Here is a 16,474-nt window from a genome sequence, read left to right on the forward strand (position 1 = left end):
ATTTTTATTTTGATTTGACATGTAATGTAAAATCGTAAAGTAATTTAATGAATCTTATGATCTTTATCTAAAGATACATACACTATATCAAAATGTGTAGTTTTAAACATATAAGTTATTACATAAAAAATTAAAATTAAAGAGTTGTTACGAGAAAAAAAAAAGAGAAGTTCTATTTGAACATATTAAAAAGCAAAGTAAGACTGAAACGAATCGAAAAATTAATTCACGGTTATAAAACTTATATTTTCATAGAATAATATTTCGAAAAACACGATCGAACATAATTTGAATTTCTAAAAAAACATATACTACATTAGATAAACATTCGATTGATAAAGAATAAAAAATACAAGACTAATATATTTAAAAGGTACAACATACAATTTTATAAAAAATTTAACCAAACTTCAAATTTAATCAAAATCGATATAAATTCCGACTATTTGATAAAAAAAGACAAAAAAAGCGAGCACCAAGTCCGTGAAGAAGAAGCCACAATCAAAACTACTTTTGACTAAAAAAAGATCCACAAACAAACAGCTAGCAAGCCTCCATCGCTCTCTCTTTGGCTTCGTCAAAGCAACTTTTATTATCGAAAACGATTTATCAACCACACCTTATAACTAAATAAAGTAACAAAGATAGTGTCGTTTAACAGATTTTACCAAATAAAACGACATCATTTTTATTTTTGTAAGTATGGTCCCCCTTGTTTATTTGAATGTTATAGTTATTTATTATGACTCTATAAACTTTATAATATAATCTGAAAAAAAGTAAGAAATTGTCGAGAAACGGGTCACCATTTATTCTCTCTCCCTCCAAATCCAAACCTTCCCTTTTCTCTTTCTTGGGAAAATCAAATTCTGCAACTTTTTTTTTTTTTTTTTTTTAAGAAACAAGAATCTGTTAGCTTTTTTTTTGCTTTTTTACTTCTGTATTGTGAAGTTTATTTCACACTTTTTCTTTTGTTGTGTTTCTTTTGTACCTCTAAAGTGTTAAAGTTATCATCTTTGTTATTTTTACTTATTTTGGTTTAGTCCAAGAACCCATTTTTTTCATTTGGGTGTTTTCTTTTTTCACTTTGGTGTCTGTATTTGGTGTGTAATAGTAATAAAGTTGTCTTCTTTGCATTATTTTCCCTTAAATTTGTCAAGTTCAAGAACCCATTTTGGTATTTGCATTGAGTTATGATCTGGGAATTTTCTGTTGTTTTTTCTTGTATGTTATAAAGTTGTTGTCTTTTTGCTATTTCTGCTTAAGTTTTCAAGTTCAAGACTTGATTTTGCTCTTTGAATTGGTATTTGGGGTTTGTTTTTCTGTTAGATAAACTTGAAAATGGCGGAAAGTTCTTCAAATGTTCGATTGGTTCGTTGTCCCAAGTGTGGAAATCTTCTACCTGAGCTTCATGACTTTTCTGTTTACCAGTGTGGTGGTTGTGGTACTGTTCTTAGAGGTAATATTCTCTCTATTAGTCTATTACTTTACTCCTCTATACCTTATGTTGAACCAAGTAAAGTTTAAATTATGTGAGTGGAATTTAGTAATGACGTCTGCAGTGGCGTAGTCAGGATTTTCATGGGTAGTCGAAGAAGATTTGACACCTAACTATATATACGTAAATGGTTATCTTGATCGTGTATATAACACGAAGTTTAAGAAAAAACTAAAGATAAATAACAACAACATACCCAATATAGTTGCACAAAGTGGGATGGAGGAGGGTAGAGTGTAAGCAAATCTTAACCTTACCTTGAAGGTAGAGAAACTCTAATAGGCCGTTGGAAACTAAAGATATGTAAAATGTACCGAAATGTTTATTAATCTTGTGTTCTTAATCATGTCATGTTGAAAGTTTGAATTGAAGAGTTGTTAGAAAAGGAAAGGAAAGAGACGTTTTTTTTTGAAAGAGACTAAAAAGGAAAGTAAGACAAACAAATTGAAACAAAGGGAATACAATGTAATTTTACAACCCCATCCGGTATTCTAGCTTTGGTAATGGATGTTTAAGTGGATGATGATATGGGTTAGACTTTCATATAGCCTACACCGACTTGTGTGGGACTGAGGCATAGTTAGAGCAGACGAAAGATCTTATGTTCTAAGTCTCACCTTCACTACTGCAACATGAATCCTGACAGCTATGACTTAATCCCGAACAAGATCAGTTATATGAATCCTTACTTCTTCCTTTAAGCTCATTTCATATCATCATTTAGTTCTAAGTCTTTCACTAATTTACCAAATACAATATTTCAACTTGCTAGCTAGTTCTAAGAAAAAACCCAGGCGCCCATGTGAGGGGCCGAATTGAAGATGAGCAAATAAAAAGGTGCCATTTCTAACGGTTCAAGCTTTTAGATGAGGGATTTCACATAGCTATTGAATACTTTCTCCCTGTGCAATTGTTTCTTTGATATTCCCAGGTTCAGGACAGCAGAACTTTTGTAATATTTCGTATAGATGGTAGTATAAGTTTAGAACTGAGTCTTGTTTTTAAGATTCTAAAGCCATGTTTTTGCTTGTTATTATGATGGTGCAGCGAAAAATAAGGGGATTTTGAACGATGGCTTGTCTGAGGTATCAGATGGTGAAAAGATTAGAGCAGTTCCTGATAGAGGCGATGTTGCTATGAATGTAGATACTGTTTCTGATTTTGATGAGGAACACAATGAGTTTCAACAAGGTAGGACAGAAGGGAGAAGTCAAAATGGAAGAATGGTATCACGTCGTCAAGTCATTTCAGGATCCGATGATAAGGAAGTTCCGGATGATCTTGATAAAGCCAGAGAGGGTAAACCAAGTTTAATTAGTTCGAGGGTAGATAGGTTTAGAGGAGAGAATTATTATGATTATGATGAATGTAGTACTTCTAAAGGCAAGAGGGATAGTAGTGCCGGGATGGACAATTGTTGGGGAAAGATTAATACTGTTGAATCTGTCGGTCTCAGTGTTAGAAATGAGCTTAAGACGGTAAGGCCTTCGTCACTAGGTTCAGCACCACCTATGGACAGTCGGTACATGGAAAGATCTTATGCAAATGGTGCAAATGCAACAATGCAAGGAAAGTTCAGCGCTTCTCCATATCCTAAGGAAGGGCCTTTAGATAATGACATGGGTTCTTACTATGGCTCTGTTAACCATAGGAGGTACAATGGTGGTTTGGACAGGGTAGCTGGAGTCGCAGGCTTGGAGAGCAATAGAGCAGAGCTTTTAAGGAAGATTAATGAATTAAAGGACCAACTTAGCCGAACTTGTGATGTTTCTGAGAAACCTAAGGATAGGGTTCCTGTTGATGGAAGGATGGCTTCAACATCCATTGATCCTTCTAGCAGGTATGATGTGCATAACCAGGGGTCTTATGGTGCTAACAGACATCCCCTAGGTCCATCTAAGAATGTTCGAGAGCGTCCATACACGTATGGACATCAAGGGAATGTTCCTTATAAGGGTGCACATGGTTCAATGATGCCAGACTCTTATCCTTCAGACAGCTTTTCACATGAATTTCTTGGATATGGAATGCAATATCGCCAGCAAATGCACGGAAAGCCTCCCCATCAGATGCCGTATCAGCATTTCCCCCCAACATATCCTGAACATTATCCTGGGCATCACAACGATAACTTCTTCATACCACATCCACATGAAACCCTTTTCCACCAATCTGCATGCTCTTGTTCACATTGCTTGAACCAAAATTATCAAATTCCTCCAGTGATTCAACCATCTGGTTTTGTCAGCCGAAGATCACGAAATGGGGCTGCTAATCCCATTCTACATCACCACATGAACTCTGTGGGTTATGGTCCAGGGGGTTATACATCTGAAGGCTCCTCTGCCCTTAATAAGAATTATCATGAAGGGCGGCGACTTACAAGAAGTTCTAGTGACCTGGAGTCAGAAAATGGTGGTCTTGGTTATCGGGGTTATCCTAGAAAAGTGGTTGTTGCTCATAGAGTTGGACGTGTATATCAACCTATAGCAGGTGGTGCCCCTTTCATTGCGTGCTGTGGCTGCTTTGAGCTGCTGAAGATTCCTAAGAAATTAATGATAACAGGAAAGAGTGAGAAGAGAATGAGATGTGGATCCTGTTCGGCGATAATTCTATTTGAACTTGGTAGTAAAGAGTCGGGTGTTTCCTTTTCTTCACAAGTGAAACAACTGTCTGCTGAGTTTGCTCCTGGTACCAGCAATGTGCCAAATGAGAATCTTCAAAATGCTAATGGTTGTTTGATGAATGATGAGATGAGTCCGTGGTCTGATGATTATGATAATTCTAACTACGATTTCGCTGATACTAAGCTAGAGTCACCTTCCAGGAGTCAGAAATCAAATTCCACTGAGCTCGAGAAGAGGTACAGTGCTCTTTCCTCGCCATCTAGTCATTCTGAAGATGAATTAAGCCCAGAGCGTGTGATTCTTAGACATGATCTTGCTCACCGTGCTGAAATTCCCCTAGAAGATGATCCTATACCGCTCCTAGATTCTTCTCAAAATGACCATGCTTATAGTATTTCTCCCAAAGATGTAGAAAAAATCAGGAAGGAGGACATGAAGGAACACACTGATCAAGAAAGGACCATACTTGATAGAAGTACCTCTAGGCAGAATTCCATTAAAGATGTGTCGATGGCAGTGGAAATGGATGTCTCGACGAATGAATTTGTACATAGTGGTGTATCTGTGGAATCAAATCAATCAAGTAAAGAGGAAAATTTATCAAAAAGCTATAAAGGAGGTCAGTCCTTCATGGGCTTTATAAAAAGGAGCCTTGGAGAATTATCAAGATCTCATCAAAGTTCAGAGAATGGAAGATCAAATGTATTTGTTAATGGCAGAGCGATACCAGATCGTGTTGTTAGGAAGGCGGAGAAATTAGCTGGGTCCATTCAGCCAGGAGATTACTGGTAAGTACATCTGATTGAGAAGACAAATGATATTACTTCCTCCATTTCATTTTTTGTCTTACTTTCCTTTTTAGTCCATTTGAAAAAGAATGTCTCTTTCCTTTTTTGGCAGCTCTTTAATTCCAACTTTCCATATGACATGTTTAAGACCACAAAGTTAAAAGACATTTTGGTACATTCTACATATCTTTTGCCTAAGACCACAACATACAAAAATCTTTTTTATTTTCTTATACTTCGTGTCAAGTCAAAACTAGACAAACAAATTGAAACGGAGGTAGTATGTGATATAGTAGCTTAAAAAATGCATATTAGTTCAGCCTTCTCTTGTTTGCTTTCTCATGAACCTTGATGCTAGTAACTGCTGAGAAGAAACTCATTCTGTTCACTTCGTCCTTGTGGCGAAATTTACGTTGTGATGCTTTCTTGTGGACGCCATTTTGCTTTTCTAACATGATGACAGCCTTAAATTATCTGAAATTTGACTTCGAACTTTGTTTAAATGATGAACCAGGTATGACTACCGTGCTGGCTTTTGGGGAGTGATGGGCCATCCCTGCCTTGGCGTCATTCTGGTATGTTTCAAATCATTCAATACTGTCTGATATATATAACATGTCTCTTGGAAGAATTTTGGTGGATTACCAAATTGATGAAGTATTATAATTTGCTTGCAGCCAAATATTGAAGAATTTAATTATCCAATCGCAAAAGATTGTGCTGCTGGGAACACAGGGATCTACGTGAATGGACGTGAGCTCCATCAGAAAGATTTAGATCTTCTTGCAAGCAGAGGTCTCCCTGTAACGAAAAATAAGTCTTATTTCGTTGAGATTTCAGGAAGTGTTATTGATGAACACACTGGTGAAGAACTTGACGGCCTTGGCAAACTTGCCCCAACGTGAGTTTCCTATTCAATTTAAAGCTGAAGTTCACATTTTTTTCTGAAGACACAACCTCTTTAGAACAAAGCTATGAATTTCTGAAGCTAAGGATATGAATTTATGCATGTAACATTAGAGGAAGTCAGGAACACTAATAGATTTAGGTGGATTAAAATAAGGGATAATACATAAACAAACACTAATACTTGGCCTCAGCTGACAAAAGTGCGCTCAACTGACAACTAAACACTCCAACTCGTTCATTCACTATGTCTCGTTGGAGTGTTCAATTGACACAATGATGACGAGTTGAGGTGTTCTAGATGTACAGACTCAAAGTTGGAGTGCTTACTTCTCAGTTGAGGTCACGTTTACATGTATGTTTATGAATTATTTTTGAACTGATATATCACCATCTGAACTCCTGAGATTCCGGGATGTAAATATTCCATTTACCGACACTCTACCACCTGCGAAGAAAAAAAAAGCTGGATTATAATCTGTTTGCATGTTATCTTTCAACGAGGAAATTGTATAATTTCAATGGGATGTTTTTCTTACTACCTAATCTGACGTTTCACTGGTGTTTGTTATCGCTAACAGGGTTGAAAGAGTAAAGCATGGATTCGGCATGAAAGTCCCAAAAGCAATTGCAGAGCAACTATGTTAGTTGAAGGCACTTCAGTTTCTTCTTTGGTATGTTAACCTGAAGGTAAATCAGATATGAAGTCTGTGTAAGCTAAAATCTGCAGAAATTTTGTAAAAAAGAAGGTAATCTTATTTGATGACAAAACTTAGATCATTTAGTTATTTATTTATTTTTCTTTTTTAATGTAGCCTTTCACCAATTGGATCACACACTGTTCACCTCTGGTTTGTGTTATATATAAAAGTAGAATGTTTACAAACTTCTTGATGGAACAACATCAAAGAGAAAATTGTGGATTTTGTTGCTCAAATATATTTTTTTGTTTATTGTTTAAGTAACTTCAATCTGCATATTTACTCTTTACTGATCATATATAAACTAATTTCTTGAAAGTTCTTTCCACCCTAGGTTGCCCGAATGCTTCAAAAATCACAATGTTAGATGACGTGGTGTTGATCTTTCAAAAACAGTGTATTTTTTTGAAGCATATGTGCTGCAACATCTTCAAAGAGTCTAAACAACATAAGCTAAAACGTTTATTTATTTAATTAAATCAACGAAAAAAGGTTAAAATTGCCCCTAAATTAAGCGAAATAGATCACTTATACCCTCAATTACATTTTATGATAAAAAATACCTCGCTGTTATCCTAGGAGACCATGAATACCCTCAAGAGTTAATATCCCAATATTTTAGTGACGTGGCATGCCACATGGGACTAATCCCTCCACCTAACCGTTGCCAACTAAGATTCATTACAAAAGAATTTGACCTTTAGTGGCGACAAAATTGCCACCAAATTCCAAAATATTGTCACTAAAGGTTATGAGTGATTTTTAGTGACGACTAAAGCTCAAACAATCACTCGCTACTAATAACTTATTTTTTTTTACAAAAAAATATGATAATTAATTTTCGATAGCAACCTAATTTTTTAAAATAAATAACCTGCAATATCAATATTAAAAACACCCAATATTATTACGAAAAATTATGAAAATTATTTCTCGATTCACATTTCCTACTATATAATGCATCATTGTACATTTTATACATTTACATATATCATAAAAATAAAACATATAGTGTCTTCAAACTCCTACTTAATATCATTTTTGCTTTTTAAAAACAATCAAGAAAAAAACACAAAATTACAATTTAATGTTAAAGCTTTAAGTGACGATTTTTTGGATTTTTGTGGGTGACTATGGTCGCCGCTAAAAGGACTAGTTCTTTTGTAGTGAATCCTTGTTGGCAATGCTTAGGTGGAAGGATCAGTCCACGAGGCTTTCCAAGTCAATAAAAATATGGGGTGTTAACTCTTGAGGGTATATGTGGTCTTTAAGGATAAACATTTTTTATCCCAAGATGCAACGAAGGGTATAAGTAGTCTATTTCACATAGTTCAGAGACAATTTTAACTATAGTCTATGAGACAATTTTAACCCTTTTCCATTAAATCAATAAGAGAAACGTGTTAAACTATGTCAACATTATTATTATACAGTAATTTACCTTTTTCTGAAATTTTACTAATATGAAAATGCGTTAATTATGCCTTATCATTAGTTACAATCGTACAAAGTCAAAATCTTTCTTAAAGATCATAACTCACCGAGAAAGTTATAAATCTTTGGTTAAATTACAACTCTTCGTAAAAGTTATAATCTTTTGAAAATGTCACAATTCATCAAAAAAAATCACAATTTTTTGAAAAAGTCACTACCCTTCGAAAAAAGTCACAATCTTTTAGAAAAATCACTATCTTTTGAAAAAAATCACAATCTCGACATGAAAACGTGTTTGTTTTCAATATAAATATAAAAAACAATTAATTGAATATAGAAAATAAACTTGGAAAGTTCATATTTTTAATAATAGTAATAAAAATAAATATAATTAATAAATCTAAATTGTCTAGGAGACGGATTTTATATTTGTTACGTTTCTTTAGTTTACCATAAATAAAAATAATATTTCCTAATTAAATCTAACTATGTTTTTTCCTAGTTCTAATTAATCTGTGTTAAAAACTATAATAAATATATACATATGCTACTCTTCATTCTCTATCATACCTGATTACAGTAACAACTAATAATAACGTATTCAGCGTAATTTCAGTACGAGATCAAAGCCATGGACATGCTAATTTCTTCCTTCCTTGATATCGCCGTCGATCAAACCGTCGATACTGCCCGGGAATTTCTTCAAGCAACAAACTGGAATCTGGAGGAAGCAATTCAACGTTTTTTCTCCGGAAACAACAATGGAGCAACAGCAGCAGCAGAATCGTTCAATTATTCGCCATTAATCGAAAATACTCCAACACTCCGGGAATGGGAAGACGACGACGACGATGTACATTTGCCATCACCGGTAAGACGGGAAGTTTTTTACGGTGAAACTTCAGGACTATACGAAGATGAGAGAGATCAAATTTCGTCTTCTACTTTTGACTCATATTCCAATAATGCCCTTTCTGATCTGTTTCGTCCTCCTTATGAATTTTTATACAACGGACCATTTGATCACGCAAAAGAAGCTGGCGCTAAGCGGAACCAATGGCTTTTAGTTAATGTGCAATGCAGGGGTGAATTCGCCTCAGAAACGCTTAATCGAGATACCTGGGCTAATGATATCGTTGCTAAGATGATCGAAAACAACTTCGTGTTTTGGCAAGAGGGAGATCATACAGAGGAAGGACGAAAAGTTTGTACTTACTACAAATTAGATTCCAGGCCAGTTATATTAGTGATTGATCCTATAACAGGTCAAAAAATGCGCTCCTGGAACGGTATGGTTCAGCCTGAGAGGTTGCTTGCAGATGTTATGACTTTTATTGATCGTACTCCTTCGGAGTATCACTCAGATCTAATCAGAAATCAATTGGAAAGATTAACTCATCGCGATAGAACTGAAGAAAGTAGTGATACTAATCATGAACCGAAGGAAATGATCGTGAGTTGTTGATTTATCTTCCACTACCGGAAGAACCAAATGGCAGTTTGATCTGTGACAAGAATTTGGTGTGTAGAATCGCGATTCGTCTACCTGATGGACGTAGAATTCAGAGGAATTTCATGAAAACTGATCCGATTAAGTTGTTATGGTCTTTTTGTTCAACTCAATTTGAAGAAGCAAAAACAAGGGCGTTTCGATTTAGACAAGCAATGCCAGGGCCAACTAACTTTTGGAATTATGATAGTAACTTGACTTTTGAGGAGTCGGGTTTAGACAATTCTATTATTGCACTTGTAATGGCATAGATTTTGATTTTGATTTTTATTTTTACACGTAGAAAATTGAAGTTATAATAGCATGTGTTATAACTTTTTTTTTCTGAAGTGATTGAATTAACAGGGTTTTTTTTCCGAATATAATATATTTTTATTTCTTTCTTTATATTATTATTGTTTTTACGATGATAGAACAAACTTACTACAAATAATAAAAGATGATAGGAGCTTATATTTTATTTATTTTGATCCTACTTGAAAATAGAAACAAATATACATGTATTATACTATATAACCAAAAGAACCTACTATAGAATCAAATTGAACATTTCAAAAGTGCAAGACTACTATATTATTCCTCTTATGGCGTATGTAGATCGAATATTGCTTTTTCGGGCTCTAAGCTAAAGAAGGGCTATTTCATATCACTAGTTACGCTTGCTCAAAAAGGACGACAAGAATTTATATTAAGTCGTGATTTGAGGGCGATAAAAAGAGTTCTCTTTCTCCACTTTTGTTGGCTCAACAACCTCAATTACAAGGTTAGATTCAGATTCCACGTTCAACATGAGAAGTGACTGATAAAACATTATGATGTTCTTAATGTTAAAAAGTATCACGTGATAAAAAAAAACTACTATTGCAATATACATAATATCAATATTTATTACTATTGCGATCTTCTTTTTCACTCTTTCAGAATTGATAAAATATAATTAGATAGAAAATCATTTAAATTAAGAATAAAAGCTCATTGCTAACTTGAAACTTGTACGTGAGACATGGTTTTTTTTTCTTCGTTAATTAGCTATTTTCACTGGATTGTTATAGTAAAATTTAATAATAGTTTGTTAATGTACAAAATTTGCAACATGCCAAAAATAAGCACTATACTCAATATTATTTTCTTTAATTGGTAAAATAATGTATCAACTAAACAATTATACCACCACATTAGGTAAGGGGCTTAAAACTATATATATATATATTATATAAAAGACAAAAAAGTATATCTGTCAATGATAATAATGTAACCCCATATTTTTGAGCCTTCATATTGAAGAAAACAGAACCAATCACCCAAATTGGCACATCATTAAATGCAAATATTCTTTTTGATTTTTCTAGTTGATGTCTGACTCATTTGTGAGCAACATTTTCAATAGGATGCAAATATATACTTATTTTCTCTTATTTTTATTTTTATTTTTTGTACTTGAATTGGTAACTTTAGAATTAAAAATGAAAATGTTTTTAGTATCTAAATTGTTTCGTTTTATCTAGATATAAATTCATTGTTATGAGCTTATTTTCGTTGGTTTTATAATTTGACTTTTTTTAATTATGTAACGATATGTTGTAATTTTAATTAATCAAGAATAAATTTTAAATTTGACAGAGAACTTCTACATTATTATTATTAATAACAATTATATATATAAGTTATTTTTATTATATATGATGATATTAATTAAAGTTGAATTAAAAAGATTTTTTAATATAATTGATCTAATTTATTTGAGACTAACGAGTATTAAATAAGATTACAATAAGATTGGAATGGATACCCTACCTAATTCAAATTCAATTAAAATTCTTTTATATAAAATTTTTCTTCTTGTTATTAAAAATATTCAATAATGCATATATTATTAGGCATCTCGAGGCAATTATACATCCGACAAGGCAATTTTAATTGGTCATAAAAATCATTATTTTATGTATTTGTTTTCTTATGAATTTAGCTGTAAAGGGTCGCGCATAGATGGTCATATAAGAAATACTTATATAATGTGAATCAGTTTTAAAGGTTAAATTAAAAATTTAATTCTTAAAATTCATAATATGATATTGTAACAAGTTTTTCTTTTTAAAAGAAATATAAAAAATAATGAAACTCGAGGATAACGTAACTCAAAAAAAATAAAAATTAATTAATAATATAATCGAAAATGATAAAACAGCCAACCTACTGAACTAATATTATTCTCGACATTACCAAGTATGGCTTGGACACTTTTTTGGGAATAACTTTTTATAATTTTTATATCTGTTTTAGATCTAGAATATATGTATACAAAAAATAAAGATAAAAATTGGTGATAAGGAACACATTAAATATTCTCTTGTTTCTTCTGTATGTGTGAATGTTAACTCCAAACCAAAATTCAATTGTTTAACATTTCTTCATCATGTGCTTTTGTAATCTGCTACTTGTCACTCCATACACTCAAGATTTGTCGGTTCCTTCAACTTGTATTTAATACTGTATAATCACCAATACCTGTTTTTCACTTAAAAGGTTGATACCCTTTTGAAATCTTTAGCTAAAGATTACATTTTTATGAATTTTCATTGAAGATCTTTGGCTATACTGATAGAGAAGAGCTAAAGAAGAAGTGGGTATGCTGAAAAAAATGTTATTTCATTGGAAATCTTGGTGGAAATCTGTTTACAAGCAAAATCACTTTGTTTTGAAGTTGGGTTTTTCGATTCTTCTTGTGGGTCTTGCTTTTAGGCTTTTATTTTCAAGATCTGATGTGATTTCTGAAGTTCAAGAAACCCCTTTTGTTCAAAAAACTCTATTTTCACCGCCTCCTGTTTCTTTCAGTTTGCCTGAAGTTGCAGATCAGATTGGTCCTGAAGGTATTTGAGGTTTTTCCCAGTTCTTGGATTTGTAGTTTAGAGTATGTAATGTATTTGAATGTGATTAGGGAAGGTAATTGCTTAATGATCATTTGTTGTTCTTAAGGAAGAAGAGTTGCATGATTGAGAAATGTGATAATTTATGTACTTTTGGATCTGTTATAGCTATAATTTTTATGTTTATATTTTTTATATCCATTGTACAAATGAGTAGCGTGTGCAGTGTATTGTGTATTTATTGAGCTATGATCATGGAGCCTCTGTTTTTCCACCCATCCTTTTAGTGGTTTCTGGATTATCTTGTCCTTGATTTTAGTGTCTCCTTGGCTTTGGTTATTGTGTTATTTGTTATTGCTACTGTTATCTTCTCCATTTGTTTAAGTATGTGTTGTATACTACTTGTTGGGTTTACATGCTGTATTTTTGGATATGCTTTACTTGAGCTGAGGGTCTAGCCAAGAAATGGTTTCTTTACTTTCCCAAGATTGCGTTGACACCACCTTCCCTAGCCCCACTTTTGGGATTATAGTGGGTGTGTTGTTGATGTATTTAGTGGTTCTGGTTCTTAGGAGTGCAGTTTTATTAGCTTTAATTTGTTTGTGACCGAGTAAGTAAAAACGTGCAACTAATGGATGCCTTAGTATTGGTTTTGTATTTCATTTGGTATGGAGCCTGGATGGTTTCCTGTTGGGGAGCTTGAAATGATTGAAATTGTTACAAGTGTTGAAGTTGACAGGGTACATAATAATACACTTTGTTTGATTCGTGTAGCTTGCACCACGTCATAGTAGGTTATAGATTTGTTGGCTGATTCTTTAGTTGTTTTCCCTTTATCATACGTCTTAATTTGGAATATCAAGTTCTCTGTCGTCACATGGTGCCGCTTGTTTCCTTGGCTGTGCTATAGAACAAGCAGGTACGTGTAATCTTTTCATTGGAGATTGGATTCCTGATCCAGATGGTCCTGTTTACACGGATGAGACATGCAAATTTATTGAAGACCATCAGAATTGTATGAAGAATGGCCGACCGGATAATGGTTATCTTTACTGGAGGTGGAATCCACGAAATTGCAAGTTACCTCGGTTCAATCCACTTAAGTTTCTTCAATTTATGAGAAATAAAACATGGGCATTAATTGGTGATTCAATATCAAGGAACCATGTCCAATCATTTCTTTGCGTACTCTCAAAGGTAACAAGTTACAATCATTGTCAATTGTTTGTGTAAGTTTTGGTTGTTCTTTTGCCATGTTTCCACCATAATTTAGCATTGATCAAGTAACAAAATGATTTTTTCGATCGTTATTGCTTGGGTTATCTTTTTCCTTCAAGGCATATACATTCTGCTCGCTTGTCTTGAATAAGTGAGTGCTTAAATTTTTGTGTAGGACATTTTTGAATATCCAAGTGGTGCAATAAATGAAATGGGGATTATGAGGTTCCATCCCCAAGTTTGGTATGCTCAATTATGTTCTCTCCGTGCCACCGAAAACGAACCGTCCAACTTCTGTTGTTGGAGAATGTGGTGGAGAAAAGTTTGTCCAGAAGTAAAAATGAACGGATACAGCTTTCTATAAAAATAAAAAAATTGCATCTGAGCTTTCTATTTTTTTTAAAAAAAAAGTGGGCAGCATTTGGGGCAGCCCAAGAAGAAAATTCGGTCAATTTGGAATGGATGTAGTATTTGTTTTGAATCTCATTAAATTAGGTGTTTCAAACATTAAAGTGCAAGTGTGTAACTTTATATTGCATGGAAACTGTTACTGGGAGATAGTGTGAGTGTTATCTGTTCAATATTTTATATCATCATTATAATATTGTCGGAGTATTTCCCTCAGTAAGAACAGTCACCGTACTTTATGAGAGATATTTGCTGGGTTTTTTCAACTTAATTTTTAGTTGAAGCCTTAAAATCTTCCTTGATGTTCATGTTTGTTCTTGCTTCCTACCATTTTGGTCTCTGCTAGGAAATATTTAATAACCAGTTAATTATTGAGCTATCAAGTTTGGTTAGCTTTACTTGGGGGACCAAAAGCCAACTGGTTTCATGGTAGTAGGTTTCAGCAGACACTTACTTAAGACCTTATATTAGAGTAGATGAAGTAAGGAGCCTCCTGTGTAAAGTGTAAGATGTTAGTATGATCTTGGATTTTTCAGAAGATCAGACTGCTTGTATGAATATTTGATAAATAAAATAGTCAGTTTAGCATAGAAACTATACCGTTATATATAACTAAGGTATCTATTAACTTTTCAACCTTGGATGCGACTTTCGGCCGTAATGGATGGTTCACTCTTGCTGACCAACCAGTGAGCCTATTAATTGCTTGCATTTAGTACAGAAACTATACTGTTATATATAACTGAGGTATCTATTAACTTTTCAATCTTGGATGCGGCTTTCGGCTGTAATGGATGGTTCACTCATGCTGACCAACCAGTGAGCCTATTAATTGCTTGCAAATGTTTCTAGTCAACAACAATATACGTTGTGTAGTCTCACAAGTGGGGTATGGGTAGGGTAGGATGTACCTTGATCCTATCCTTTTCTTTGTGGAGCGCAGAGGCTGTTTCCAATAGACCTCGGCTCAAAAAAAGAAGATTTTGAAGCAAAGAAGTGATTTGTAGGGTATAATCACTCAATTGTTGCTAGACACTGAGTGATTATGAGATACTAGTCATCTGTGTTTTGTAGTTTCTTGTATAATCCACAGCGGGATTTTATGCTACTATTTGAAAGTTCTGATTTTGTGAACTGATCGCTCTTCTAACTGTATGTTTGTGGTATTGTTTTTTTTAAAAAAAAATCTGTAGCTATAGGTTTCTTCTTGAGTCAGCTTGTTGATTGTTAAATGATGCTATTTCAGGTAGACGAAGCTGTTGAAGTATACCATGATAAGGAGTACCGATCCAGGAGATGGTTATTCCCCTCGTACAACTTCACCGTTTCAGTAATTTGGTCCCCCTTTCTGGCGAAGGCGGATATATTTGAAGACTACAATGGAGTTTCCACATCTGAGATTGAACTTCATATCGACAAACTTGATACTAGTTGGACAGATCAGTTTAAGGATTTTGACTATATGATATTTGCTAGTGGTGAGTGGTATGTCAAAACTGCAATCTACTATGAAAACGATACTGTACTGGGCTGTCACTACTGTCCCAAAAAGAACTTTACTGAGCTTGGTTTCAACTTTGCGTACCGTAAAGTTCTTGGTAATGTTTTCAACTACATCCTCTCATCAAATCACAAAGGCATGATCTTTTTCAGGACCGCGACACCAGACCATTTCGAAAATGGTGAGTGGTTTAGCGGAGGAAGTTGTAAAAGAACAAAACCAGTGAAGGAAGGTAATTTCACTTTGAGTGAGGTCAACAAAATTCTACATGAAATCGAGTTGGAGGAAATCGGAAAGGCTACAGCTAAAGCTTCTGAAAAGGGTTTGAATCTAAAACTTTTCGATGTAACTAGCCTTTCATTAATGAGGCCCGATGGGCATCCAGGTCCATACAGGCATTTTCATCCATTTGCAAAAGATAAGAATGCAAAAGTCATCAATGACTGCTTGCATTGGTGTTTGCCTGGACCTATAGACGCTTGGAACGATATGCTAATGGAGATGGTGTTAAATGGTCAATGAGATGAACTTGTGAAATGCAAGTTGTTTTCTTGAGAAAATTCAAGGCTAGCTAACAGGGATGAACATTGCTTGTTTATCTCTAATCTGTGATGTGAATACTACAGAGATTTAAGGCACATAACAGGTGCTCCTCGCGACTACATTCCACGGTTGATGCATCAGTTTGGCAATATATAGATTTTTTCAGTAGGGAAGTTCATCTTGATTGCAATGTTATTACCTGATTCTCATATACATGATTTTCCAGGAATCTGTAGTGGGAATTCTTTTTTCTATCTTTTGGGATTTGGAAATATTTATTTAGAGTTCTGAATCAAATGAAAATTTGATGTTGGTCAGTCACAACTCACAACTCACTAGATTGTGTTGTATGTACACTTTGTACTTATAATAAGATGATTTCTTTCTATTAGTTCAAATCTTGGTGACCAGAATTACTCGTGCTTGTGTTGGTTGGGGTAGCATGTACTATGTTAAATCGTTTTATGGGGTAGAAA

The 16,474-nt window shown here is 34.0% G+C and overlaps 2 protein-coding genes and 1 pseudogene across 2 annotated transcripts; all 3 read left to right on the forward strand.

Moving 5' to 3' along the window:
* Positions 1 to 750: 750 nt before the first annotated feature.
* LOC101262940 (protein ENHANCED DISEASE RESISTANCE 4) lies at positions 751 to 6,780 on the forward strand. Its single transcript, XM_004245488.5, has 5 exons — positions 751 to 1,459; positions 2,546 to 4,913; positions 5,428 to 5,488; positions 5,591 to 5,814; positions 6,401 to 6,780. The coding sequence occupies exons 1-5, from the start codon at positions 1,342 to 1,344 to the stop codon at positions 6,465 to 6,467; spliced, it is 2,838 nt and encodes a 945-aa protein (XP_004245536.1). The 5' UTR covers positions 751 to 1,341; the 3' UTR covers positions 6,468 to 6,780.
* A 1,601-nt stretch (positions 6,781 to 8,381) lies between these two features.
* LOC101256113 (plant UBX domain-containing protein 7-like) lies at positions 8,382 to 9,829 on the forward strand (annotated as a pseudogene).
* Positions 9,830 to 10,885: 1,056 nt separating this feature from the next.
* On the forward strand, positions 10,886 to 16,396 carry LOC101262642 (protein trichome birefringence-like 23). The gene is made up of 3 exons (XM_004245487.5): positions 10,886 to 12,331; positions 13,239 to 13,525; positions 15,201 to 16,396. Exons 1-3 carry the CDS (start codon positions 12,091 to 12,093, stop codon positions 15,975 to 15,977), a joined length of 1,305 nt encoding a protein of 434 aa, XP_004245535.1. The 5' UTR covers positions 10,886 to 12,090; the 3' UTR covers positions 15,978 to 16,396.
* Positions 16,397 to 16,474: the final 78 nt, after the last annotated feature.

The sequence above is a fragment of the Solanum lycopersicum genome, chromosome 8, assembly GCF_036512215.1.
Source record: "Solanum lycopersicum chromosome 8, SLM_r2.1".
Taxonomy (NCBI): Eukaryota; Viridiplantae; Streptophyta; class Magnoliopsida; order Solanales; family Solanaceae; genus Solanum; species Solanum lycopersicum.

Coding starts and splice junctions, on each gene's coding strand:
- LOC101262642 (XM_004245487.5), top strand. CDS start 12,091: ATGCTGAAAAAAATGTTATTTCATTGGAAATCTTGGTGGAAATCTGTT. Junction 12,332..13,238: donor AGATCAGATTGGTCCTGAAG/GTATTTGAGGTT, acceptor GCTGTGCTATAG/AACAAGCAGGTACGTGTAAT. Junction 13,526..15,200: donor TTCTTTGCGTACTCTCAAAG/GTAACAAGTTAC, acceptor ATGCTATTTCAG/GTAGACGAAGCTGTTGAAGT.
- LOC101262940 (XM_004245488.5), top strand. CDS start 1,342: ATGGCGGAAAGTTCTTCAAATGTTCGATTGGTTCGTTGTCCCAAGTGT. Junction 1,460..2,545: donor TTGTGGTACTGTTCTTAGAG/GTAATATTCTCT, acceptor ATGATGGTGCAG/CGAAAAATAAGGGGATTTTG. Junction 5,489..5,590: donor CCTGCCTTGGCGTCATTCTG/GTATGTTTCAAA, acceptor ATTTGCTTGCAG/CCAAATATTGAAGAATTTAA.